General features: G+C 33.5%; 2 protein-coding genes across 3 annotated transcripts; both read right to left on the reverse strand.

Annotated features, from left to right (window-relative positions):
• Positions 1 to 769: 769 nt before the first annotated feature.
• Positions 770 to 10,299, reverse strand: emb (exportin-1 emb). The gene is made up of 4 exons (XM_088225691.1): positions 10,214 to 10,299; positions 6,781 to 9,780; positions 4,000 to 4,143; positions 770 to 1,344 (listed from the first exon to the last, which is right to left on the reverse strand). The coding sequence occupies exons 2-4, from the start codon at positions 9,673 to 9,675 to the stop codon at positions 1,198 to 1,200; spliced, it is 3,186 nt and encodes a 1,061-aa protein (XP_088081817.1). The 5' UTR covers positions 9,676 to 9,780; positions 10,214 to 10,299; the 3' UTR covers positions 770 to 1,197.
• Positions 10,300 to 19,866: 9,567 nt separating this feature from the next.
• Positions 19,867 to 26,796, reverse strand: LOC148282066 (uncharacterized). 2 transcript variants are annotated; one of them, XM_088225693.1, is made up of 3 exons: positions 26,611 to 26,796; positions 22,968 to 23,189; positions 19,867 to 22,263 (listed from the first exon to the last, which is right to left on the reverse strand). In XM_088225693.1, the coding sequence occupies exons 2-3, from the start codon at positions 23,185 to 23,187 to the stop codon at positions 21,095 to 21,097; spliced, it is 1,389 nt and encodes a 462-aa protein (XP_088081819.1). In that variant the 5' UTR covers positions 23,188 to 23,189; positions 26,611 to 26,796; the 3' UTR covers positions 19,867 to 21,094. The 2 variants fall into 2 exon arrangements, with proteins under 2 accessions (XP_088081819.1, XP_088081820.1); XM_088225694.1 differs by lacking the exon at positions 26,611 to 26,796 and adding an exon at positions 24,138 to 24,270.
• Positions 26,797 to 27,812: the final 1,016 nt, after the last annotated feature.

Raw genomic sequence — 27,812 nt, forward strand, 5'->3', positions numbered from 1 at the left:
TTTACATTCTCCACTTCTGCTGAAATATCTATCAATAGACAGAATTTATTTTCTAAAATTAATTTAATTTCATAAAAATGTCGCATAATCATAATTTTTAATATTGATAAAGGTCAAATATTCTTTTTAATAATGGTACCACTCTTAATTTAATGATTAGGTACATGTACATTAATTTAATCTGTCGAAGATTCACAAAAGAGAGTAGATCATAAAATAAATATTCTAATAATTTACTATTTGCAAAATTACACCAACAATCATATTTTAACATGTAAAAATACAAGAGTATAATTCTGCGAGGGAAAGGAAAAATAGAGATTACAGGGTGTTGCTTAAGGACGCTCAATATAATAGGGGTTAGGGTTAAAGCAGATATACATTAACATATCACACATTCAATAAAACAGAGTCATAACTCAAAATCTCATTTTTAGTCGAGTATACAGAATAATGCTTGATGGCTGTATAACACACTTACACCGACACATATTTAACGATTTGAGATTTTCTTTAAAAACTGTTTTTAAAACAAATCAAGTCTTTAACCTTTCCTGTAACAATAAGTTTTGCTATGTAAGTTCCCAGCAGGCTGCAATTTTTTTAATTCATTTAAACTGCTACTGCTGTCAATAATTTTAATAATTCCTAGTGTCCTAGTGTTTCATCAAGCTTCTAATAGATGTTTCCGAGTGTACGAAATCTTAAATCTTTCGGAATACTAGATCTCGGTGTGCAAAGTGTGTACAAAGGCATGCATCTTGTACTATTTTTGTATGGCCAGCCCTCCGAGCACGGAAACGGAGAGCGTGTCAACGCACTTTTGGCACTTAACCGGTTCTTGTGAAAAAAAGCAAAAAAAACTCTATGAAAAATTGTCCTGGAAATTCTACTTTTTTGAGTTATAACTAATTTACCGGATTTGCGACATGAAATAATGAGATAATTATATATTTTTTAAATTGGACAGAAAAATGGAAGTTGAATAAACTTCCCATGATGTGTAAATTTAGTAGTCATCTCTATTTTCCTTTACCCCTCAGAACTGTTGACATGGTTGAAGTTTACAAATAGTTTGCAGTCAGTGTCAGGTTTGAAATAGCGAGTACCGTATGCACTCTAGATGCAGAGACGAGGTTACGGGGCGAGGTGGCGGGGAGGAGGGCGGGAAGGAGGGCGGAGAGGAGTAGCTGAGGTTTAGTCCTGCATGTCCTCGGGGAGCTCGTGAGGGTTGAGTACTCCGGGTACCGATAGCTGGACGCGTCGCTTTTCTTCCTGCGCCTTTCGTAGCGCGGCTTCTCGCTCCTCTAGGAACAGATCACTGTCGTCAGAGCCCGTGTACTCCTGGGGAATGAAAAGCCATTGTAATGTAACAGTTTGCTACGAGAGCTTGTTTTCACTACGCGATATTGCAATTTATAATACGAGCCCATTGCAGGTGAAGTGAACTGACATTTTAAAAGTTAATTAAACTCATTGCTCATATTACGTTTCTGTAATCAGTATAAACCAAAAACCTTTTTTCCCGGTTCCTATGTACGAAACATCCATGTTAATTAGAAATATCAAAACAGTTTATTAAAAAAAATTAGACAAATAATAGCTCATAAAAACATTGGATGCAAAAGTTTAACCTTTTTGTCACTTGCTCACTTTACCAACAATAGGCTCATAACATATTACGCGACATCAAATTTAAGCTTTAATCCTTTATAGGACACCTAGAACAAAGCGGTACATAAATATACCACCAGAATTGAGGTAATTAATTTCTAATAATTCATATTAACACTAAGTCTTATGCCACAAGAGTATCGTAATAACATACACTGATATATCAGTATTTCACTAAGGTTTTTCAATTGCAATGGGTTTAATATCTTTAAAAATAACATTTTTTTCTCCCTGGTTAGAAGTCGTTTAGAATATATTTCTCCAGTCTGGTCGCCCCATTATCGTGTACATTCTGATTCACTCGAGCGCGTCCAGAAGAAATTTCTAAAATATATTAATTTTAAACTTCATATTTCAGCTGCTTTATTTAATTATAATCAATTGTTGTCTTCAGCAAATCTTTTAAGAATTTCTGATAGAAGAATCCTAACTGACCTAATATTACTTTTTAAGGTGATCAATTCATTAATTGACTGTCCAGATTTGCTGGAGTTGGTGTGTTTCCGTGTACCTGGTCGAAATACCCGCCACAGATCTCCTTTTTGTTCTGAAAGTTCTTGAACCAACTATCACATGCACTCGCCTATCCCTAGGCTCCATAGATATGGCAATCAGTATGAGGACAAGGCTGATATATTTGTTTCTGGACTTGATAGTTATAAAACGAGTCTGATTTCTTTTTTTCTCTCGCAATATTATTCTTAAACTTTTCTTTATATTTAAAAATGTTTTTGCTTTTTTTGTTTTTTCATATTTATGTATTTATTTCGTTAATATTTTTGGTTGCTTATGTGTATTTACCTACTTGTTACTATTGTTATAGTTATGCAATTTTATAATTTTTTGTTATATTTTTAAATATGTATTTTTTTTTTTCATATTTATGTTCAATATATGTTAAAGGCAATTTATGCCGTTTATGTAAAAATAAATAAATAAATAAATATATCTGAACCTTAGACGATCAAAGGGGGAGTCTGCTTTTTGCTGTTTTGAAGTTTAAAATGAAGAAATTATCGCACTAAGCTATTTTAAATGTGAATAAAATACCTAAAAATGTTTTTTTAAGTTGAAATAAAAATCTGAAGTCCAATTTGTTTTAATGCAAAAACATCAGTAGTCCCACATACGATATTTTAATTAGTACTATTATCATCAAAATAATTATTATTTTACATTGAAACTTCTTTATAGGATTGAAATTATCTCATTTGGTTCAACATTTACGTTTTGGAAATCGCACAATCACAAAATCTTGTTTCCTGAACATTTAGTTCATTTTGACTCTCGTGGTTTATCCTTTAAGGTACAGATTTTATTCCGTTTGCAAGACCTAAATCAATGCAAAATATGTGTCCTATAAAGGGTTAATCATCATTTCTGCTCCCACTGGGCACATGGATTGATGGGATCGGTAGGCATAGCAATATTGACCTCGAGTGTGGTAGGGGATGAGGTGCACTTATCTTCGCTTGGTTTCATTTTACCCGACATTATCATTCTCCATCTCCGGAGAAAATCTTATGTCCGGGCGGATGAAGAATGTAGTTCTAAGTAAGATTTAATAGATGAGTTGAATTGAATATTACTTTAACATCACATCAATTTGTGTGAAGCATTATATTATTGACTGAAATCCTATTTTTATATTTATTCGAGAATTTTTTTATTTGACAAAACAAAGTTTTAAAAACATTGTAAATTCACTAATAAAATATGCACATTGGTGCGATGTCTATTTTGATTTTATTTATTTATGCAATTCCTGTTATCATTTCTACTTAATTTTAAAATTTTACAAAGCTTAAAATATGTAATCGGATTTTGAATGAGGTAAAAATACACTTTTAACAAGGTAAAAATTGACCAGAAGTATGCAAATAAGAGTAAAAGTGTTATACGATGTAAGGAACGAAGAAAATAGTTCTGCGTTCTAAATAAAACCAGAATCCAGGAAGTATTTTAACTCAGTGGCTAATTTCAGGTAAAAATCCTGAAAAAGGAAATTGGTTAGAGATTTTGATCACAATGCTCGAGGTCCCATATGAGTTCCCCGGCAAGATCGACATGAAATACAAAGTTAAAACAGTGATTTTGAACGTAATATTTAACAGGACTGATCATCTTGCGTTAATAAATAAAATGTTTAAGATACACTGCAATTGGAGTGAATAGGGAGATGATGATCTGTTTCAACACTAAAATAAGGTGCAGAAGAAAATAATTAGAATTGTAAAATATCTAGGTTACCTACCCTAATCAATATAATATGTCTTTCAGTTTATCGGTTACAGATAGTTGAAGTAAATAAAAGTAAACACTCACTCTAATTTGTACAAGGAAGTCTCTGAGGTGATCTTTGAATGATGTGATATCTTGGTTGAGGTTAAATAGTCCTTGAACTGTGATCTTTATCTGCCCGTCACTGAGGTGAGGGAAGGCATTCTTTAGTAAGGTAGCTACATATTCCTGGAAATATTGCAATTGCATTAGTATCAGGAGAGCGGCACAATCAGAATCATCAATCATCGGCGACAGTGAAAACAATGATTGTCTAAAAGAGAATTTTAATACTAGACAACAGTTTAAAGGAGTTTTTTTGTCACACATATAACAATACATAAATTAATTCTACAAAATAATTAAACAATACATAAATACGAACTCTTGTAACACCAATCTATGAGACAGGTGACCTGGAGGATATTAATAATTACCGTCCTATCGCCTTCATATTCAATATACTCGTAGTTCATAAATATAAAAATGTTGGGAAAAAATGACTGATAGATTAAATAAACTAATTTTAAATTATTCATAAAAATGAATCATAACAATCATAAATAACACGCACTAGATGAAAAAAATTGTTAAAAAAACGATTGGTATTTTTATTAATCTCTGATAAAAAAAAAAGTAGTAGAAAAATTAAAACGTTATTTATAATATTCAGAAAGTAAAGATTGGCATACCCGAAGGAACCATTTTAGGTCCATTATTATTTATGTTAATAAAATTTAAGTAGAACATTTATATCATATGCTGATGATACTGTCCTATTAGTACGGGGGCTTAGGGTCATAAGGGCGAAACTACAAAAAATGCTGTTTTGTGTTAAGTACTAATCTGATATCCAAACAAAATATCCTGTTAGTGACAAAAAGATGAAACTCATCCGATAAGTAGTTACCTAGATTAATTTGTGTGAAACTACAAATGAAGCGTTTTGTTTAAAGTCAGAAGAATAAAACACCTTTTACATCATTTTGTTAATTTACTAATGTAAGCGCAAGTTAGGGTCATATAGACGAAAGCGTAGTTTCATATTTTTAACTCTAAAACATTTTATGCTCTATTAACTGTATTTTTTATTTTCTTTATTTGTTACCCTTAGAAGACAGTATTATTTTTTGAAAACTGTTTTATCATTTATCTCAAAACTGTGTTTTTGTAGTTTCGCCCTTATGACCCTTAACCCCCGAGTACATTCTCCAAGTTGGGAAGGGGTTAAAGAAAAAGCTAATAAAGACTGTAATTTAAATCACTAAATAGTGATACAACATTTTACATATCTTTTTCAATAAACCGCTGTGGTCGCTGGTGATATGAGCGGATGAACGTGTTATGTATCCGCGAACGTGTTATGTGTCCTGTGAAACAAACTCCCTTTCTAAACACGAGCAGTGTGCTTACTTAGAGAGGTAGTAACGATTTAAATAATATGTGAACTTATTTTATATTCAACAATGTTTTAAGTATGTCTAAATGTTTGCAGACAGGTTGGATTTTCTCCCTAGGGAGTCATTCAGATCTAAATTGTTGAAACAGAGGGAAAACACTTCTTAGATGGGAAATGGAAGTCTAGGCATTTACAGGGCTTATGATCTGTAGTTGGCTGGTTCCCTTCTCAGAAGTGTTTTCCCTCTGTTGCAACAAATTTAGATTATCTTATATAATTTATAATTTACATATTTTTTATTTTATGCATATTTTTTTATAAATCAATAAAAAAATTGGTACTGCATTATTGCAAGATTGTTTTAATCAATTCATTGCTATTATTACTGGGACAAGTAAAATTCCATATTCCGACTCGTAGGTTGAGGAACAATGAAGTACTGTTCATCGATCAGCATAAAACAAACTATGGCCTTAATTCTCCAATGACCCGTCTTTGTCGTATTGTTAACTCAAGACAAGATCTGGACTTTTTTGGTTTGAGTTTACAACGATTTAAACAAGCACTAAATAAATAGTCCAGATCTTGTCTCCATGTTCCTTATGTTTGTCTATGCTTCTTTTCATTTTTTTAAATGTTTTTAACTATTCTTACATTGTAATATTAACACCCTATGAATTGAAGAAATGGACAATGTCCGTAAATAAATTCAATAATAACAATCACATATATCACTGTAAAACTTCGTATAGAATGACTTATTTTCCCAAGTTATTTTTAGCAATTTTGTCTTTTGTAAATGCCATATTTTAGTCATAATCTTTTGACTATTTACCAATACATAACAGAAAAGCACAAATTAAGCAAGAAAACAGACCTATTCATTGATTAAAACCTTCCAAAGCTCATTTTCAAATGTCAGACTGTTTAGCGGAGTATGTACACACATAGTAGTTGGAGCTTCTAGTGACTCATTTACTTTTCAATGTAGATAAATTGTGTTACTAATTCATTATTTACATAAAATGTTGATAGACAAATATGCATTTTTAACATATTAAATAAACTTAGATTTTCACAGACTTTCAGTTGCTGATGGTATCCTTACATCAGCCAAAATGATGCTATTTGAAATGACAACGAGAAGTGCAAACAAACATCACAAGGCATAATTACTCGAAACAACTTCAGTAATTTTTGAAATATTAATCTAAGCAATCCAATGATATTTGCAAATATTTTGAAGAATATCCGAGCGACTTGCGTTAGAAAACAGAAATTAAGCTGTGACAGAGTAGAGATACCACTTGGCAATGATCTAATGATGTTTAATCAAATTATTTTGTTTCAAATATGCAGTTATAATTAACATCACTCAAACAGAAATATTAATATGAATGGAATAAGGATAATATTTAGATTAATACCTGAATGTACAGGGTGTTGTTGGGGTGATGTGGGCCGAGTGGCACGGTTATGCGACCTAACTCAACCAGAGAGAAGAGGTATGCCAGGATAGTGGCGTGCATAGTGATGCCCGCCGAGTGGGACGTGTCTGTTACCACACTGAAGATGTGCTGCAAGATGTCGCACAGGTACGTCTGGTAGAAGCTCTGGGCGGCCATGGGGTGGTTTTCTACATTCTGCAGGAGACGATACAAGATGTCCAGACCGGTATCGGCCACGTTTCGCATGGTGTGCTTGAAGGCCCAAATAATGGAATCCAACACGAGCTTAAACTGCGCGGGTGGGATGCTTAAGAATGCCTCGAAGCAATGCGTGGTCACTGCCTGCAGCAACAGGTAGAAGTTAGTTCGGTGCTCCGGATACTCTTCAAAGTCTTTGTTGATCATCTCCAGCGTGCACTCGAACACCGCGTCAAATATCTTAGGAATCTCCGACGTGATGTCTCCCTCCAGCTTGTCCACTATGGTGGTCATGGCCGCTAGAACCTCGGGCTCCCGCGCCACAGGTACAGCCGTTCGCTGGTAGTCCAGCAAAACGGCATCCAAAAGAGGAGGAATGAAACTCTCCATCACCATGGTGTTGTCGTTAGAACGCGCAACCCAACCCGATATAAGCTTTAGGGTTTCTTTCTTCACGATACGCATATTCTTTATTAGTGGCTGCTTGGCGACCACCTCCCCATTTAGAGCAATAGCATGACTGATGTTCTCTGACATGACTTTGTAAACGTTAAGCATGTCGAGATATATACGGCCCAGTTGCACTACGTAGGGGTGCCCCAGAGCGTTACAGGCACGAACGTTGGTCTTCAAGATACTCACCAGCTGCTTGACCGCATCGGGATCCATGAGTATGTGAACGTTCCTGGAGGCTTGCGAGATAATATCATCCCACACTTGATTGGGGAGCATCATGTACTTCTCTATGAGGCGTTCCTGCGCCACTTGGTCCATCTGAGCGCTGATCATGTAGCCAACCGCCTCGTAGAAAGTGTGAACTTGCTGCGTCTGCAAGTCGCAGATTATCGAACTAATGGTGGAAAGGATTTCTTCAATAAAGGGACACACTTCGCCGGGCTGCAACGTGACAAAAAATCTTCTGCATTTTAGCGATATTTTAATAAATGTATCGCAGGCCATATCCTGTACACCGTCGTGTGTTTCGTGCATGAACTCAAACAGCTTGTTGACTACAGTTTTCAGAAACCTCCAGTGACAACGGAGAAAGCGCGGGTACTGCCCGACCACATACATAATGTCACTGGCAATAATAGCTTTGTTATCTTTTCCCTTCTTCTGTTCGCAGAGTCCTAAAAGGTCTTTGATTACAGTTACCAGGAATCTTTTCTCATCCTCCTCCATCATAGCTCCGGATATGGATCCTATTGCCCAACACAATGTGTTGAGATTTTTCCACGACCATTCAGATCCGTTCACTTGGTTTTGTAATTTTTCCGTCATAATTCTTTCAGTATCGGTGTAATCCAGATGAGTCAAGTACACCAAAGTTTCTCGCATATTTTTATATAAGTTAATAGAATCTGTGTCTTTCATGAACTCTCTGACGACCTCTCCATTTTCATTTTCCACAACGAGAACCTCTTCGGGTTTAGCCATGCGAGAGATCATAATGTAGCGCACCTTACTGAGCACATCGGAATAAAGCTGCCGGCGCGCCATGCCTCCCTTGGCGTTTTGTAGGGGAGTGGTGACGCTGTAGGAGCCCTCCTTGTACAGATTGATGGCCAGGATATTCCAATATTCGAGGCAGATCTTGAACACCTCCACCTCCTCCACCTTGGAGATGAGCACGAGGTAGTTGAGGGCGTTGAGGAGCGTGTTGGTGAGTCCCTTGCGCTCGATGAGGTCTCCGTGCGCCTTCAGGTAGGTGCACAGGAACATGGCGAGGTTCTGTATAAACTGCTGCTCCTGGTCTCGGCCCGCGGCGTAGGCGTCGCGAATGTTGGTGGTCAGCGGCAGCATGATCTCCAGCTGTTCCATGCTCTGTACCAGCAGTGCTACGAACATATCATCGTAGTTGCTGACTTCCACTCCCGCTATCTCCATTAGGCAGTTTAAAGTCACATTTCTAAACATGGGGACATTCAGGAACTTAAATATTAGCGTACTTATTAACTTGGTTTCGAAGATGTATCCGAGCGGCACCCAATTGAGGAAGCGCAACAGGGTACTCAGCGTGGCCTCCACTAAAGAAGCATTCTGCGAGTTTTCCAGCACAAACTGGCACAGGGTGTAGATCTCGCTGAACTGCGCGCACATGGTGTCCTTGAGGTGTTTGGCTTTGGTCTGCGTAACCTGCCCCGCACTGAACACGAACACTTCTTCGCTGAGCAGCTTCAGGATCACCATGTTGTTCTGACAGAGACTCTCGTTGGTCTTGGAAGCGCCCACGATATCGCTGATGAAGGACTCCCAATTCTTGGGCCACTCTCTCTTCAGCACTTGCACGAGTATCATGTTCAACTTCTTGAGGTAAACCTTATTGCTGTCCATAGTTACAGGGTCGGAGGAAGTTTTGATAATGAGCCCTACGATGTATTTCTTGATGCCCTCGCACTGATTGCGGGGCAGTACCTTCCATCGTGTCTGAATTACTTGTTCGAGGATTTGCAAGGCGTAATACTTGGTCTCCTGGTTATGCGAAAACTCCAGAATAGTATCCACGCGCGTCCAGGCGTCGGGGTGCTCCTTGAGGGTGGTGAGGATATCCTGCGCCACCCTCTGTTGCTCGCCGACCGTGGTATACAGGCAATCCACAATGTTGTCCAACAACCCTATATCGAGTTTCTGATTGAAGTCCAATAACTTGGACGCCTGATCCAGCATAGCTGCCATATTCACGATCCGATGTGATTCCTTTTACGGGATTATCAATTTTTCTATGGATACACAACACGGCACTTTCGTTCTAAACGCGATCATTCCTCTTCTAATGCAACACTGAAATAGAAGAAAACATCGTTAATAAGATGGAATCCGGAATAACACGTTGACATTTAATCAAATATCTGACAAAACACAAGTTAACTATTTGAAGTCGTAACAAAAGCGTTTGTCGCAATGGACGACCTAACCTACAATCAGATTATCAGCGGCAAATATCGAAGTTGCAGATATTATTTTTGAGTAACTACGGATTGCAGACATCCCTAAATGATGTTAGACACTATTGCAAGAAGAAAACATTTGAATTTTATAGAAAAACATGTCAAACGCAATATCCACACCCCGAGTACTCTGGTCAAGATAAAACAACATTTTGCAAGCACCCCTGATTTCAAACAAATAATTTGAGTCTCTATTAGAAGATTAGAAAACTCAAGACTATTGCGCTTATAAAAACAAGTAGTCAAAACAATATTTTAAGGCTTACTTTGGTATTTTTCATCTGCGGCGCAGTCACTCGAACTCTCATACATACAAGGCAACCGTTGTTTTCCTAAACTTCAGCAAATACAGGCATAATCAAGAGGTAGAAGAAAATACCTACGCTTGAATCATAGACAATAAAATGACGTAAGCACACAAATCCGATTTATTCTTCACATGTTTTCACTAGGATTTCCAAGATGGCTAAATTTCACCAATCACAGGAAAGATAGACATTTTTGATTGGCTAAAAAAAACTTCCAGTTGATTTTTTTTATGGTCAAGTAACCTGCGTTATAAAAAAAAACAAATAGAGGCGCGAATGATTTATAATTAATATTTAATTATGAAGTATGTATTTTTTGTGAAAAATCATAACACGATAATTATTAAAGTAAGCACATTATTATAGAAATTTATAATTATTGAAGTGCGCGTATTCGACAAAATAATATTAATAGCAGCCAAATTTTGTTGTTTTTTGTGTTCACTGATAAAAGTGTTTATTCATTTACATCTGACTTGTGATTAACGTGATTGAAATTTTAAGTTCTAATCCCGACAAAGTTGAGAATTCAATGCTGATTAAAATTAAATTGATAGACCCATAAATTTATCTTCTAAGCCAAGCAAAAAGCTTTCAACAATCTTGGTGTTAACATATCAACTAATGAGCTGAATCACAAATAAGAAATCAAGCCAATAATAACAAAATATGTTTGTGTTTTATATGAAAAAAAAACACGCTTATCGTTTATAATTTTGTATAAACCCTTTTTATTTTCAATTAAACGTCGACCGGTTTAAGGTTTACAATCAGGACATACATTTTCTAAGTTATTTGTTTTTTTTAACCCTACATCAATAGATTATAACTTTTATGTTTTTACAGATTTCATGTTTAGAAATTTACAATGTGCCAACAAAGAGTTGAAATTAGAAAAATTGCAAGTTCAACTGATATTTAAGCTGGTAACACCAATATAAATTATTTACAAGTATCTTGTTTTGTGATTGGTTATGCCAAGGTCAAAGCGTTCTATTTCTGTACTTCTGTTTTGAAAGTATTACCATAAGAAGAAAGCAAATAGAACTCCAACGCCCTCAATTATTATTTTCTACAATATTTTTTTGTCAGACTGCAGACGAAATGGTATTATTTATTATTTTACTATTTTCATATGCTGTGAAGAACTGATGAGGTCAACTTAGCATAGTTGAAGCAGGCGAATTAATAACAAAATAACAACACCGCCTTTTCCGCCATAGTATAAAATATTAAAAAGCAATTTTTGTCCCAAAATATTATGATTTTTAAAACATCTTTAGTAAGTATATTTGAAACTATTCGTGTGTAAATGTTTTATGCAAACTCGTGTGTGGTCTAAAAAATAATAACATCTTTTATGAAATATTTACATGCCTCCATAAACTTAATGCCAAATCAATAAATACGTTTTTTTTTTTAAAAGTAAGTATGCGTTTTCTATTTCATCATTTTTAAATCGTCGATATTTGGTGAGTTCATTTTTGAAAACATGGTCATTATTGCCATTTTTCTTCATCCATTAGGTACTAAAAGTGTTTGGTTGTTTTGTAAAGTCTACATAAACCAATTTTTATTAACTGCGGGCTGCCATTCGATTTACCAATTTTATAAAATATTTTTTTTATTTTTTATTATTATTTAAGTACATAACAAATAATCTAGTGCTCATGTTCTTATGGCTTTTTTCATATGGTATTTTCTCCCAACATTTCAAAACTAAAATTGAATGTCTATAGCCAATCACAAACCAAGAGACATATTTATTTATTTAGAATACAAACAGATGTACAGGTTAAATGCTTTTGAATGGAAACAATAAAATAACGTATGTATATTTACAAATTGTAGGGCGTGCCATCCAATAACATGTATTTACTTAATTATACTAAAATAAAGCGACGACGATTGAAACTATAAAAAAAAAAAATATACTTTAAATTAAAATAAAAGAAAATAGTAAAATAAATATGGACAAAACTAGGAGATAGAGGAAAGGAAATTGATAAGGAGTGGTAGAGGATGAATTAAGAGTGGAAGATTGCATTTGATTTGATGACGAGAAATAAACACCAAATAAAAATTATTTCATGTTGCCAGTGTAAAAATGAGTTAGATGTAACAATTCCAACTTTCACTCTTTTCGGCAGACTATATTCATTCTGGGACTCATGTTTTGACTAACTTAATTTTATGTTTTGGGATAATGCCCTAAATAAATAGATACATTTTTAAACAAGTTCTTTATGGTCAGAACACCCGAATTGAGAAGTGAAAAGGCCATGAAAAAACGAAGAAGAAGAAACAAGTTCTTTACAAATGAATATTTGTAGAGTGTTCCAATCTATAATTTATTTGTTGTTAAATAAAAAAAACTCCGCTACTCTCTTCGAATTCCTAGTGATTGTTTTCTTTTCCAAGAGGATTTAATTACAAACAATCAACAAATTACAACAGAGATAGAGAACATTTTAGGGAAGGGAATATAGAATTCTAGGTATTTACAGGGCTTATGACCTGTCGTTGGCTGGTTTAAGTGGCCACTTAACACACTATGTAACATTCACCATTTTGTCTATGTTTGAACTCATATTTCTCTTCCATCTGTTGATTTTAGTGATGTTGAAGAGCTGAAACCATTATTGTTGTGAAGAGATTCATCTGATCGAATAATTTCACATACTAGGCAACGCCTGAAAACAATTCTCCAATTTTTTAACTTCTTGGACCAGTTGGTTTTATTACAATATTTTGAGTCATAAGCCCTGTAAATCCCTAGACTTCCATATTCCCTTCTCTAAAATGTTCTGGATCTCTGTTGTAATTTGTTGACTCCCTAGGGGATGAAATCCAGTCTTTTGTCTACAAGAATTTGGACAAACTCAAAATATTGTAAGGATATTGATTGTTTTAATGAATGGTTTGAAACCAATTTTCTTCATTTTAACATTGACAAAAGTAAAATAATATCTTTCTAGCACCAAAAAAACCTATACAATACATTTTTTGTTGTTGTTGGTTTTGTCAATAGAGGATCTTGGCATTACTTTAATAAACTCCCCTATTGTGAACACCACACTACACATAAATATGCATTTTCAAAATATTCAATGCCATATTTATAGTGATGTCCCATCTATGTCGCAATCAATTTATTTTTATGTTCCCAACCGTGTCACCAGAAGTCAAAATCTGCTATTTATCAAATCTTCAAAAACCAAAAGTAGAATTGTCAATTTGGAATTCTTTGGGATAGGTCTTCCGGCTTTTCGTAGAACTCTTTGCCACTAAAACAGTTTGGGGTGAAGATGGATTATGGGTTAGTGAATGGATATGGATAGCATGGGTTAGCTCGAAGTCTTATATGTTCATCGTTTTAAAATATGTTTATAATAATAAGCTTGTTTGTTTATGATACATAGTTTTATGTTTTTTTTCTTATACATGTTTCTTTTTATAACTGTTGTAATCGGCTTAGGCCGTATATGTAATAAATATTTTTTAAAAATGTGTTTTTGAATTTTTTTCAATTATAAGTATTACTAAAAATGTAAAACAAATTCCACCTCTAAACACAACCATCTTGCTCCATTAGAGAAGTAGAAACTTTTAGTATGTAATGTAAAAATATTACATGCATATATCTAAAACTTTTTTGACCAAAAACAAATGAACGCCTAATTCATTTATTTTTTTATGTCTTTAGAGAAAATAATTAAGAAAAACAATGTTTGTAATATATTTGATTTATTTGGCTCAAACAGCTTTCACCTAATTATATTCATGGTTAAATATATTTTGTACACAAATTAATACACTATAAAAACATGGAAATAAATCACTATTTGGTAGCTGGGCTGCAATTATAAAAAGATAGTAAGACATTTGCACAGCTTGGATATGACATTTCAATCGGATGAGCTTTTTGCCATCTTTTTGCATACAAAACAGTAAAATTATATAGCTTTATACATTTTACCATAACTTTATTGATCAGTTTGTAGCTCCATCATGGAAACATTCCGTATGTGAGTGGTGATGTAATTAATATAATTATGGACTTATTTTCAATTAATTTTAAAATATAATATATCTGTGCGCGTAAGGAACAACGGAATGAGAAAAAAAACCGAGTTTCGAGTTTATTATGCAGAGTTGTTCTTTAGGTACATAACTAGCAAGAAAAGCTGAGTTCAAAAATATAACTGATTATTTTTTGAAAAAGGACAAGTGGCATGATTCATTATTTGAAACATTTGGCAAGGACCAAAAAAATCAGTGTACTTGCTTGACTTGCATTTTTTTACTCATTCCGTTGTTCCTTTCGCCCACAGATATATTGATGAATTTGAATTAATTTCGACTATAATCATTTAGAAATAATTTTTAAAAAAAAAGTAAATATGAAATTTTTATATGATTTCATGGGACATGGAAACATTTAATTAATAATTTAGTGAAAACACATTTAGAAATTGACTAAAATATAAAACAATTATTTGATTGGTCGGACAGAGGAAGAGGCCTCTGCGGTACATTTGTTGTAGGATTTATGCTTGGATGTAGGGAGTTCCTACTCCAGTTGGAGATGACAGAATGAAATGACATTATTCTTTGATGTGTATTTATTATATGCTGGATATATACAGAAACAGCAATGGAGCAGTTACTGACTGAACTACTTGTAAGGGCTTCACGGCTATTATAGAAATCGTCATTATCTTCTTTGAGTGGGGAATTGAGGTCATGTTTTATTTCCCTGACTGTCAGCAATTTGACATCCATACGCAACCAGTGTTTTGGATGTTTCGAGGTGGAAATGTATGATTCACTTTCTGCACTGCCCTTAAGATTATAGTAGGTTAAGCAACAGTAGGCATTGGTTACCGGGTGAGTCCCACATTGTTATTCCTTTAGCTTTAATGACATATTATATATCCTTATATGGAAGTGGAGTAAAGTAAGCTGAAGGCGGTTAAAATGCAACCTCTCGGAATGTGCCGGCAAGCATTATTGACAAAATTATGAAAAGGGAGCGAACATGTAGAGCAAACAGACAAATGGATAGCGAAAGAATGACTAAAATGTTAAATTTTAAATGTTCAATTAATTGAACAATTTTCACATGGAGAATTATAATTTAATAAATCTTTTACTGTTTCTTCATAATGAGGAACTTCAGCCTTAGGAGAAATTGGATACAAAAAATGTTTTCTTGCGCGCGGTAAAAATTAGAGCATTAAATTAAATAATATTAAATAAGAGTCCCGACTTAACACGGAATTTTCTAACAAGTCAGGACATAAAAAACATTTAATTGTGTCTATGTAAATTTGTGTATTTTGTGCATTAAAAAATAAATAAATTAAAAATAAAATAAATAAATAAAAATTGGAGCGCAAAGTTTCTTGAATATGTACAAAAAATATATATATATTTTTTAAACGCACCACTTTGAACGACGTCATTGGTCATATGAACCAACCAATGATATGAGAGATTTAAAGGATATCCAGTTTGCTTATCGTAAATGAACCAATCGGTAGAACTGACAGAGAAGAACCTCTGACGTTACACGCGGAGTTATTTCTGAAATACAAAACTTTAAAAAAAATTGGCTTAGTTTAATAGGCTACTAACAATTTTTTTTTTTTTAAAAACAATGAACTTCCTCATTGAGAATAAGTTTTAAAATATTCTTTAGAATGTTTTAAAATATTCTTTAGAATATAAACATAAAAAAATTGTACTTATTTTGTTTTACATGATAATGTGAGCAATTATTAAAAATTAAATAGTCGAAGTACGAGAGAAGCAATATTACAAATTATACCTTTCTATGGGTAACCAAAATATTTATTAATAATATTAACTCCTCGCTGTTATAATATGATTAATGTTATATTTGTAAATGTTGAGACCTAAGTTATTTATGAAAAGCAATATATAATTATAAATAGTAGTCCGTATTTTAAGGAAATTAAGAGAGCCTGATTTTTAATGTCTTTGAAACAATTTTAATACGGAGATACATTTTACAGTAATTTTTGCATTGAGTTGTAACACAATATTGGGTTAGCTTTCAGATATTGATTTAAATATACAACATAGTTTTAAACACCGTACATACATAACACATTACATTTGATGTTTTTTTTTATTTTGCAACAATTATTATTTTTATCATTTTATATATTTAGATAATAAGGGTTAAGCTTTTACATTCGACTAATTTAGACTATTTTGTATTATGATCTTGAATATGTCACAGAAATAGTCAAACAAGGTCACTGGTTATCGAAAATTGATGAGAAAAAGTAATACCCACATATTATTTCTAGAATAAATTATAATAAAAAATAACATTCACTAATTGAATGTGTGAGCTTAGTCTGAAATAACAATAAATAAAGTTTTTGGTAAACACACTTGCACGATGAGGAAGTTCAGTGCTATGGAAAATTGGATATGAAAATTAGAGCATTTAGTAGTTCAGCGAAGTTTCTCAAATTCAATTGAAGCGTTGTTATGTGTTGTGATTTGTGGTTTCCGTGTAGCCATTTTTTTCAACATTTAGTGTGCTTTGTTAGCTATGGGGTTTGACTTTTAAATGTCAGTACAACTCACCGATGACAACTCGTGACGTCACAGGCGGCAAAGCAATGATAATACAATAAGTACTTAAAAATTTGGCTGGGCATGTTTAAAAAAAAAATCACTGACCTTCCTCATTATTAAAAAATTTATACACATATTATTAATCGAAATTTTCTATACTGGAATATGCAGTAAATGATTATTATAAATAACTCGTTGATAACAAGTAAAAGAGATCTTTTTAAAGCTCTAAATACTTTCGGAATAAATTATAATGAGCACAAAAAAATTGTGAAGACCAGGATATCAAATATATTTGTGTGTCTTTGAAATTTAGCGAGAAAAATCATTTGGTATTTTTACTCCTGTCCCAAAATTCGGTGCAGGAAAAAATTATGAAAATATTTATCAAATATATCCTTCAACTATCATAAAAAATTATTGTCACAAAATGTCAATGCAAAATAATGACAAGCGGTGGCAGTCAAAACATGACAAGTGTATAGTAATTTTACATATAAAAATTATTTACCTAATGTACATTTTGATAAATTCTATAAACATATCTAAGACATAGTAAACATTGAAAGCAACATCACCTTTTATAGCAACAAATAAAAGGTTTACATTATGCCTTTCTTACGACTATCCATTTACGTAGATACATTTAACTTAGCTTTAGATGTTTAGAAAATATTGACATATAAAAGTTAAATTATTCATTGAGCTGTGATTAGACATATATTATGAAAGCTCTACTGGAGGCCACTAATGTACATACAAGTGTGATGCCAAGTTATGGGCACAACAAATTAATTAATGGTTTATGATTTTAATACAGATTTCATTTATAATGAATTACCTTACAAAATAACAGATACTAGTTTTATTTTCTAGCTTAAACATTGCATTCTAGGTTGAAAAATGGATCGTACAAATATTCATGTAAAGCTATGTTCGATGTGATATTGAGTTTGATGTGAATACTCGATACAATATGAAAAGTGTTCTACACACTGCAAATCTTGGTTGCAGCATTTAATCAAACAATAATAATGCATAATTTCAAATAGAGAAATGGGAAACTCTTCTTTTATAAAATTGCTGTTTGTATAAATATCGCCTGGGTGGGACATGACAGGCCAAAAAACTGTTATAAATTATGTTTTGTACAAGTTTATAAATTAAATTTGTGACATTTACAATGGCAATCTTCTCTGTTCACATAACAACTAAAATAGGATTATGAGGTTAAGGAAACCAAAAAAAAAGGTAATTAAATTAAATTAAATGACAGTCTTTAAAAAAAAACATGTAGATTTTTGGTATTTAAAAAAAGTTACTTAAATCAGTCTTACTACACATTGGTTTAGGCAAATTCAATAGTTTTTCAAAGAATACATTGTCACAATCTGTGAACAATATAATTATTATTGTATTTTTTGCATCACAACAGACCTATTGCAGTGGTTTATTACAGCACAGAACACTCAGGCTTGGGAAAGTTCACATTTAATTTTTGCGTTCTCACTGGGAATTGAACCCCGAACCTTCCGAGCCAAGCGTCTTAGCCACTGCAACACAGAGGCTGCCGATTATGTTATCAATATGATTTTACTATACGCATTTTTTGAATGTGTTAATGTACACATAGGAAGAGCATTCTTGCCCAATGCTACTCATAAAAAGGTAAATACAAGAAACAGAATAAATACGCACTTTAAATGTAAAAGTTCATACTATGAGCATACTTTTAAAGACGAACGACTGAGGATTTCAGGGAACCATTTAAGAATATGTGCCGAGATTTAGTGTGTTAGCTCCGAACAAGTGATGAGTGCAGCACACTGAACAATTAATTTCTATTACACGTTAAATACAAAGGCAAGCTCTTTAATAAAATGTGCTAGGAATGATAATCTTACGAAAAATTTAAGAGATTTTTTAAACAAAATCAACTCGGGTCGGGCCTTGATCAGTAACAACTCCCTGTTAAAGCTCTAAGAAGCCGAACACGATAATAATTATTATATTACATAAATGCATTTGTTTTCTCCAATAATTGTAATCATTTGACAAAAAATGATCTTTTCACATTTAAATCAATTGAAAATCTACTGGCATTATGAATACTACCCACCCACCCTGTAATTTCTTAACATACCCTATTTTATAAATTCCACATATATAAGTTTTTAGCCATCTGTATGTTAATGATATTCAGAAATAAATTAAGTGCCAACTATATTAATCCATATCCTATTGTCATTTAATTGTACGTAAATATTTTGTCTTTAAACATTTAAGATTTCATATCTTAGACACAAACAATTATATAATTTATATTATGTGTGTATATTTAATTTATAGTATGTGTAACACTAATTAAAATAATTACAATTGTAAGCAATTTTACAATATGAAAATATCATTGGCCTTCGCTATTTTAAAAACAATTACAGACGAGCAGCCTATACACATGTGCGGAAAAGTGATTCCATTGTAAGAAAATATTATATATTTTGTTTTTATAAACACACACAGTTACACACTGTTTATCATGTACTAGTGCGGGATTATCAACTTCTAACTAACAGTCACTATGGAAAATAATGTCAACAGTTAACATATTCTCTTTGTACGTACTTTTTCATTTAAATCAACTAAAATGTCAATTTGTGTTACATTAAAAAAACACATCTCTTATGAAGGAAATAGTAAAAATAAAATTGCATGCAAACATGAAAATAAATAATAAACTCCCAGAGTTCAATAATTATAATATTCTTAATCACTAACATAATGGCATATTACATACATACAATGTATATTTAAACACAATGTTTAGTCTACTAAAATAGTACATTATCTTTGGTGTAAAGTACATCCTCTTTAGTGTAATGGTACACTGTCTTTGTTCTAATAGTACATCGTCTTTGGTGTAACAGTACATTGTCTTTAGTGTAATTGTACATTGTCTGAGTTCTAATAGTACATCGTCTTTCATAATATCGTTTTTGGTGAAACAGTACATTGTCTTTAGTGTAATTGTACATTGTCTGAGTTCTAATAGTACATCGTCTTTCATAATATCGTTTTTGGTGAAACAGTACATTGTCTTTAGTGTAATTGTACATTGTCTGAGTTCTAATAGTACATCGTCTTTCATAATATCGTTTTTGGTGAAACAGTACATTGTCTTTAGTGTAATTGTACATTGTCTGTGTTCTAATAGTACATCGTCTTTGGTGTAACATAACATCGTTTTTGGTGTAATAGTACATCAACTTTAGTGTAATGGTACATGGTCTTTGTTCTAATAGTACATCGTCTTTGGTGTAACAGAACATCGTTTTTGGTGTAATAGTACATCGTCTTTAGTGTGATTGTACATTGTCTTTGTTCTAATAGTACATCGTCTTTGGTGTAACAGAACATAGTTTTTGGTGTAATAGTACATCGTCTTTAGTGCAATAGTACATTGTCGTTGGTGTAATAGTATATTGTCATCGGTGTAATAGTACATCTTCATTGATGTAATAATAGTTTTTATGCATAGTTTTTGGTATAATAGTACATGATCTTTGGCGTAACAGCTGCCGAAATAAATAAAATATGACACAAGACGTAGCTGCAAATGGATTTGAACAACTAAATGAAATATTACACAGATACACAAACTGTAAAATGAAACAATTCTACATTTTTATTCTTATACAATAAATAATGTGAACATGTGATGTATATATGGTAGTCTTTCGCTGTGCAACTAAAACTGGCCTAAAGAATGTATATATTTGCATCCACAATACTTTTCATAAAAATATTAACATTTAACAATCCTGACATTATACTTTATTTATAACAAATACATACTCATATAAAATATTTCTAGAACATGAGTGACTTGGCAATTCCTTCGCAATATTTGACTAAAACATACATTGTGACATACATATTATATACAATGGTATATCGATCAATCCAGAACTATAGATAAATATTATTGTACGTATGTACAAATCATCCGGGAGGTAAATTTATGATTATAAACATTACCAATATTTGGTATAACTGATTACGATTAAGGTTTCATAATAGTACATAAATTCAACTTACAAAACTAAATTCATCAATTGGAAAAACAAAAATTGGAAGTCATCATGCCCGGAGTGGACAGCATGAAGTATTCGTTGTTTAGTGCTAGGAGAGCCTCTAGCGCTTGGGCCCTTTCCCCCATCGCTATGTACCAGAGGTGGAAGGTAAGGCAGTGGAGTTATGGCGGGTCTTTCTAGACCCTTCTGTGTCCACTTGCGTTCCTAGAGCAACTGATTTTAATGCAACGGTCTTGTTAAAATCGATCATCGTGTAACCAATAGCCGGTTTTTTGGGACTACAGGGCGGTAACGAAGTTGCATTTTCCCCGTCCTGGTCAGTTGATGAACTTTGCAAATCTAAAATAGCGTACTTAAATTTAATGTTGTTTTCTTCGGGAATTACAGGAATCTCCAGGGAAAGACCCCGATTCGGTTTACTACGCTGACTAGTTAGCAATCTCGGGTCGTAGTTTACTTCTGACAACTCTAAATTGGCATAGTTATGTTTAGAATTATCGTCCAATACGTCGGGGAAGTCTGTCACTCTAGAGGAGCAGGAGGGAGTAGCACAAGCGGGAGTCTGAGGAGAGACATAACTACGGAAGGAAGCGGCCATCTCGTTCGGATTGACATGATTCATCCCTAGAGCCAGGTTCATGTAGTGGCGGTCGTCAGGCTCTCGCTCTACAGTCAGGGTGGCGTAATGCTCGCTGGCGGTGCTGCGAGTAGGGGACAGGGCAGCCCCGTGCTCCGACTGCATTATCAGTTCCTCCAAATCTATCAAGCTGTCGTCGTCCCCATGCGCATACTGCCTATTCAGCAAGGAGTGCCTCAGAGTGGCCAAATCTGCGTTGATATCACCGGTGTTAGAGTAGGAGTGACTGGGTAGTTCTGTCTTAAATCTCCGATTGTTGTTGCGCTCTCTCTGACCGGGGAAATCTCGAACCTGATAGATGTTGGTCACCTGCGAGCCCGCCGCAGGGAGCGGCCCGAGGGGCATAACCTCCAGAATATTGGTGCTGGAAGGGGAGCCCGGAGAGTGGACCTCGGGACTGAGGGGACCGCTGCCTACGGAGCCCAGGCGGAGAGATGGGGGGAAGTGCGACGTCGAGGGGGCCGGCTCCAGGTAATCAGGGTGCGGGATGAGGGGCGGCGGGGGGCGCGGCAGAGTGCCAGGGAGACGCGGCCCTTCAAGAATACTCCCATCAGGATTGTAGTTCCTCACCTGAATACATTGCTGGAGAGTCGTGAACAGTTGCTCAGCCCTTTGACATTTAAAGGCATATATACCCTGACCAGTTAAACAACGTCGACCTAAAAACAAATTTAATACGATAAGTCTTTAAAAAAATTATCATAACATCTAATGATAATTTTTTGGCATTGTAGCATAATTCTCTACAAAAATCAAACATAAAATTTATTTTAAAATGTTGATCTATTTTTCTTACTTTAAAGTAGGGTTGACAGGAGGAGAGGATAATATTGTCCAGCATAGGACCTATTGTCCTCGTGTGAACAGAAATTTGGAGGACAAAACATTGGACCAAAACTTAGTCCTAGAGAAAGACGGGCAGGCTATTTCCGCAAAACAATGGATTACCACCCACCCACCACACGCAAGACAGGACAGTAGAACAATAGCCAATTGCAACCAGCGAGAGCTTTATCTGCCGAAAATGTCACGCAGATAGCACTCGGAAGAAATTACAAAGGTAATATGTACGTACAGCGAATACTACTGCTAATTACTCATTGATTGCCCAACTTACTGGGTCAAACAGTGGAGAGAAAACGCGGTGGAGGCACTTATCGTAGCTGCTATAAAAATGACAGGTTTCATTAGTTCATTTATTTTTATTGTCAAATTGTTGTATTGTCTCATCGTCCTGCCCTAAGCGGTCAAAGCTGTTTAGGGAGCTGGAATAGGACAATATTGTTCTATCTATTGCATTGTCCTTGTGTAAACCCAGCTTTAGGCAGAGTAGTAAGCAGAGTAGTAAATAGCAATGGCTTACCCGATTCAAAGCTGAACATTTCAGCATCGTAACCGTAGCGTCTGAGAGTGCGGAGCGGCCAGCGAGTTGGTTCCTTGGCAGTTCGATATAGCACAAGTTCGGCTTCCGTGACCTCCAGTTGCCCGGACCACAGTCCGTTCCCGAACTCGTCCATCATGATGACGCGGAACACGTTCGGGTGGACGTCGTTGATGTCCTTACGACTCTGGACACAACCCATAGCTGCAGACAAGAAAAACAGTGTTAAAACTCAGGCAAAAAAGACACAGAACTCGTTGATGCACCGAGCTGTACAGTTATATATTATAAGGAAATACCATTAGAAATAAGAAAACTTTTTTTTTTATTTCATTTAAATTTAAGTTAAAAAAATATATGTGTAGCAAATAAATTAGCTCTTAAAATGTAATCGTATTCCGGTTGGCTTCAAAGATGTTTTTTTTTTGTGGGTTTTTGAAAATAATGATTAAACGATTTTTTGAACGAAAATCATTGTATTGAAAGGGTTTTCTTTGTTTACAATGAGTAATTACTTTAATTGAGTAATTTAGCATTTACTTTACCCTTGTGCATCTGATTTTTTTTTCTCAGAATTATTCTTGGAGGTATTTTTTGTAATATGGTGAATTTGTTTGAAATGTTATGATCTCTGCAATATTTTTTGTGATAGCTTTCAAGTGTACATATATTGTTTAGAAATGTTAATAATTAGTATATATTTTTATGATAATTAGATATAAGTTAATATGAGGACATTCATGTATTATGTTTGGACTATTTTAAGACTAAATTTTAAAAAATAATAAAATATGAATGTTCATCATCATCATCATACCCCGCTGCCCATGCCCGATGGTGCATATAGCACGCATTAGTACACTAAATGCACTGTATATTGATCATCTGTTACTTGAAGGTAAGGTGATCAACCTTACGCTTCAGACGCCAGTACAGCCACCTTTTTAATTAAAATTAATTTCTTTTTAAACTTCCAATACAAAGAATAAGTACTTCGGCTGTCTTTGAAAAAACAGACTGGTCAAAAGAAGGTATTTCGTGTCGACCTTCCCAGGAATCAACCTCGGGACCTCAAGATGGAAGGCAAATGAGCTAACCATAACACAATGAGGGGGCTTATCACTATTTGATTTCCTTATTAAGGATTTTTACCTGAGAGCAGCCATCGAGCCGAAAGCACTCCTCCAGGATTCTGGATCTATTTCTCACACACAACTGTATTCTTCATCCGCTCGGATATAGTGAGTGTTACACAACAGAAGCAACCCTTTAATTATGTTCTCAATAAGTACTAACTGTTATTACTGCATATAAACAGAATGCTTTTTTTATCAATATTTTACAATTAAGTACTTAGTAATTACTGATTCTTTATTTGTAACCACATTATGTATCGAAACCCTAAATTTCCAAATAATTTAATTTTAAATAGATGCAATACAATTGCAGCTTTAAATCATTATTCATTTGTTGAGAAAAAAAGCTTTAATAATCTTCCAGAAACCTTAAAATCAATATCAAATATTATAGCATTTAAGTCTAAATTTAAAAAAACATACGAGACCCCACCCTATCCTGAACTCCAAACAGTAGAAAATGGTGTATCTTTTAGAGTATAATATTTCATTTTTAAGGAACCTGTTTTAGATAATAAAAATGACTGTAAAACAAGCTCCCTCTCTAAGCAAGAGTTTCTACTCTATTAGAGGTAGAAACGTTATTATTGACTCTCCCTTCCTGGTGATGTGTAGCTAGTACACATAGCATCTAACAACTTTAATATCTCCATAAATATAATAAATTGTGGGTTAAGATTTTCAGTATTCCTCCATTATACATTTGCGAATCAGTTAAAATATTTGGTTATGAAATAATTCATGATTATTGGGAACAGAAAAAGCGTTTTATGAAAAATCTGAGATAAATCACAAATACAATATAAAGTTTACTAATGTACCGCATGTTGCGGAGTACGTAGTAAAAGAGTAATCGTAATATAATTGCCACACACACTCACGTCTCACTCTTGATAATACACGTATATTCGGAAAGAGACAATTTCACACGTGACATGCGCGAACGGCGAAGTTTGTAGTACAACTCCCAGACGCCAGTTAGTAGCTATCCGACTTTTGTCACGGACGGTTCTTTCGCCCACACTGGGAGCATGAGCTAATGGTTTTTTCATGTTTTTAGTAATTAGATTAAAAATATTATCACTTTTGACTTCTATAAATAATTGAAGCAATTGCCTATGAATATTCCATTTTTCTGATCTAATTTTAGCACGTGTATTGACTACCCAGCACCGGAACGCGGGGATGTTTTTAGCACAGTAAGGGAAGGGTTAATAATATCATTTTCTTTCTTATCTTTTCTCATTAATACACTATAAATTGTGGATATATTTATTAGTTTGGATTTTTTTATTTACTAAATTATATAAACACTAACATTTTTGTTAGTTTTACACTATAAATTCAAATTATGTATACCTATATACACTTACTAGTCTGAAGATGCTCGCCTAGGACGATTGGTGAATACAGTGTTTTATCATTGTTTTTTTTTTAAGGAAACATTTGCGTCTTATTATTTACCCAAATATTTAGATTTTTGGGGCCATTTTAAACGAGTTGTAAATAACTCACTATTAGAATATGGAATCAAGTTGGGGTAGAGTGGGGTTCAAATCTCGAACCTCTGATCTGTGAGTCCGCAACACTGACCACCGGACTACAACCCAATTAAAATATTGAAATATATAATATATTTTTGTATAAACGCAGGTATAATTGAGACTTCTACATAACATACAGTAATTTAATAATCAAGAAAAATACATAGTTAAATAAATGCTAGATTGAAACTAAAAGACAATTGAAACTAAATTTATGGCATGGTTGAAATATTTACTAAGAATATTTGCAGGTGTAATAACAGCATTCTAATTAAATAATACTACAGTTTTTATTAAGGTAATTTCTAGAAGTTACAAAAACTAACTAAATATCTTAGCGATGGTAATTCATAATTCTGATTCCAATTTTACTAGAATAACCTTGATACTTGAATGTTTAAACAAAAAATCATTGCATTATCATGTAGCTATTCAGAATACTTTTACATTGACGAAACTGTTATTCGAAATAAAAAAAAAACATCTTTACTAACATCTGAGATGTCAAAATTTGAATAGGTTTCCTAAATGTTTTAGAAACGGGTGTAGGTGTAATTTTATAACTGACAAGAAATAATCAGTATTTCGTCAATATCTGCAATAATTACTGTGACCATTTTTATTTTTCAATGTTCTACGACTTAGTAAGGAAATAAGTGATCGTACATTGAATCGAAATGATTGTGGGGATAATGAGAGGGAGCATCGACAATATACCTCAAATAGCAAATAAAACATACAACATTGCAGAAAACGGAATTCGCACAATTCACAGGATTTATCCAGAAGAAGTCAAGATAATGACATTCTTTGTGTCATATCAGTGGAACATTGTTATCGCTATATCGCTAATGGAAGACCTAGCTGCAATTTATTGTTCTAGAAGAGCCAAAACAACTTATATATTTTTTAATTTTACGTTTTATATATTATAGCATAATTTACCTCATTAGCTTTTGTCCTCCACAAAATAGATGTCATGAGGATATTTGAAATACATCACAACATATTTGCTGTATTTTTTTGACATTTTTACAATCACAAAATTATATTTATTTAGTTGGATAACTTGCCCCATACCAGAGATTATACACGTATCCCCACTGTATCCCCATACTCTATTGGTTATGTATGTTGATGTGTGTTCGAGTATTTAACGTGCCACAAATTGCGTGCTATAATAATAATTTACATTTTCTCATTTGACTTTCACAATTGAGTAAAAATAATGGAATTAAAGAATCGTCATTGTTAACTGATGTAGGTAATTATTATTCTTAAATAACATTGCGTCCAAATATTTGGAGACATGTTTACACAGAAGTAAATATGAAAATTTAAACCTACACACGATCATCAATTACAGCTCATAAGCAATGTAAATGCCTAAAATTCTATGTTCCTTTTCTAAATAATGTTCTCAGTGTTTATTAATGTACCAAATTTATTATCTTTTATTAAAAATGTTTATTTTACATGGTTGTTTCTTTTGTGTACATTTTGACTCATAGAATTCAATTAATTTATGAAGACCCGTATTAAGGTGAAACATTTAAATAAATTACTGAATATCAATATAACAATGACATGTAAAATAAAACAATCCAAAAAATAACGATTTATAATTTAAAACCCTCGATGAAAATAAAACCTTTGAGTTTTGATCGAAAATCGAAATCATAAATATTTTTCTTTTTTTTGAAATATTATAAAATATTTTCATTAGTTCTTAGTGAAACGATCTGGAGAAAAATATTTTTAATTTACCAACGTGTTTTTTCAATAATTAATATTATCAGGGTGACACTTTAACTAATTTATCTTGATATACCAATACCCGGTTTCATGGCTTGAGTGTTATCGTTTTTTTTTTTTTTTTTATACGCCTCCACGAGTGTTATCCTTTGATAAATTTAAAAGAATGTTTTAAAAATTATGTTTATAAAAGTGTTTAAAAATTCAGGGAATTTATCAAGGTGGGGATCAATTAAAATACACATCATCGGCCCAACTAGTAAAACTCGTGGCTCCAAACTTTCTTTTGTTCAGAGGAGAGTAAAAATAGTTTTTTTATTCGGTAGCAAATTGCAGTGAAGCTTTTTTAAAATTTTATTTTAAAAAAATAATGCAACACTGGACGAATATAT

Source organism: Micrasema longulum, unplaced genomic scaffold (assembly GCF_059751315.1).
Source record: "Micrasema longulum isolate JH-2025_06_02 unplaced genomic scaffold, ASM5975131v1 h1tg000381l, whole genome shotgun sequence".
Taxonomy (NCBI): domain Eukaryota; kingdom Metazoa; phylum Arthropoda; class Insecta; order Trichoptera; family Brachycentridae; genus Micrasema; species Micrasema longulum.

Coding starts and splice junctions, on each gene's coding strand:
- emb (XM_088225691.1), bottom strand. CDS start 9,675: ATGGCAGCTATGCTGGATCAGGCGTCCAAGTTATTGGACTTCAATCAG. Junction 4,144..6,780: donor ACAACACCCTGTACATTCAG/GTATTAATCTAA, acceptor CAATATTTCCAG/GAATATGTAGCTACCTTACT. Junction 1,345..3,999: donor ACTTCCTTGTACAAATTAGA/GTGAGTGTTTAC, acceptor TTCATTCCCCAG/GAGTACACGGGCTCTGACGA.
- LOC148282066 (XM_088225693.1), bottom strand. CDS start 23,187: ATGGGTTGTGTCCAGAGTCGTAAGGACATCAACGACGTCCACCCGAAC. Junction 22,264..22,967: donor AATGTTCAGCTTTGAATCGG/GTAAGCCATTGC, acceptor ATTTGTTTTTAG/GTCGACGTTGTTTAACTGGT.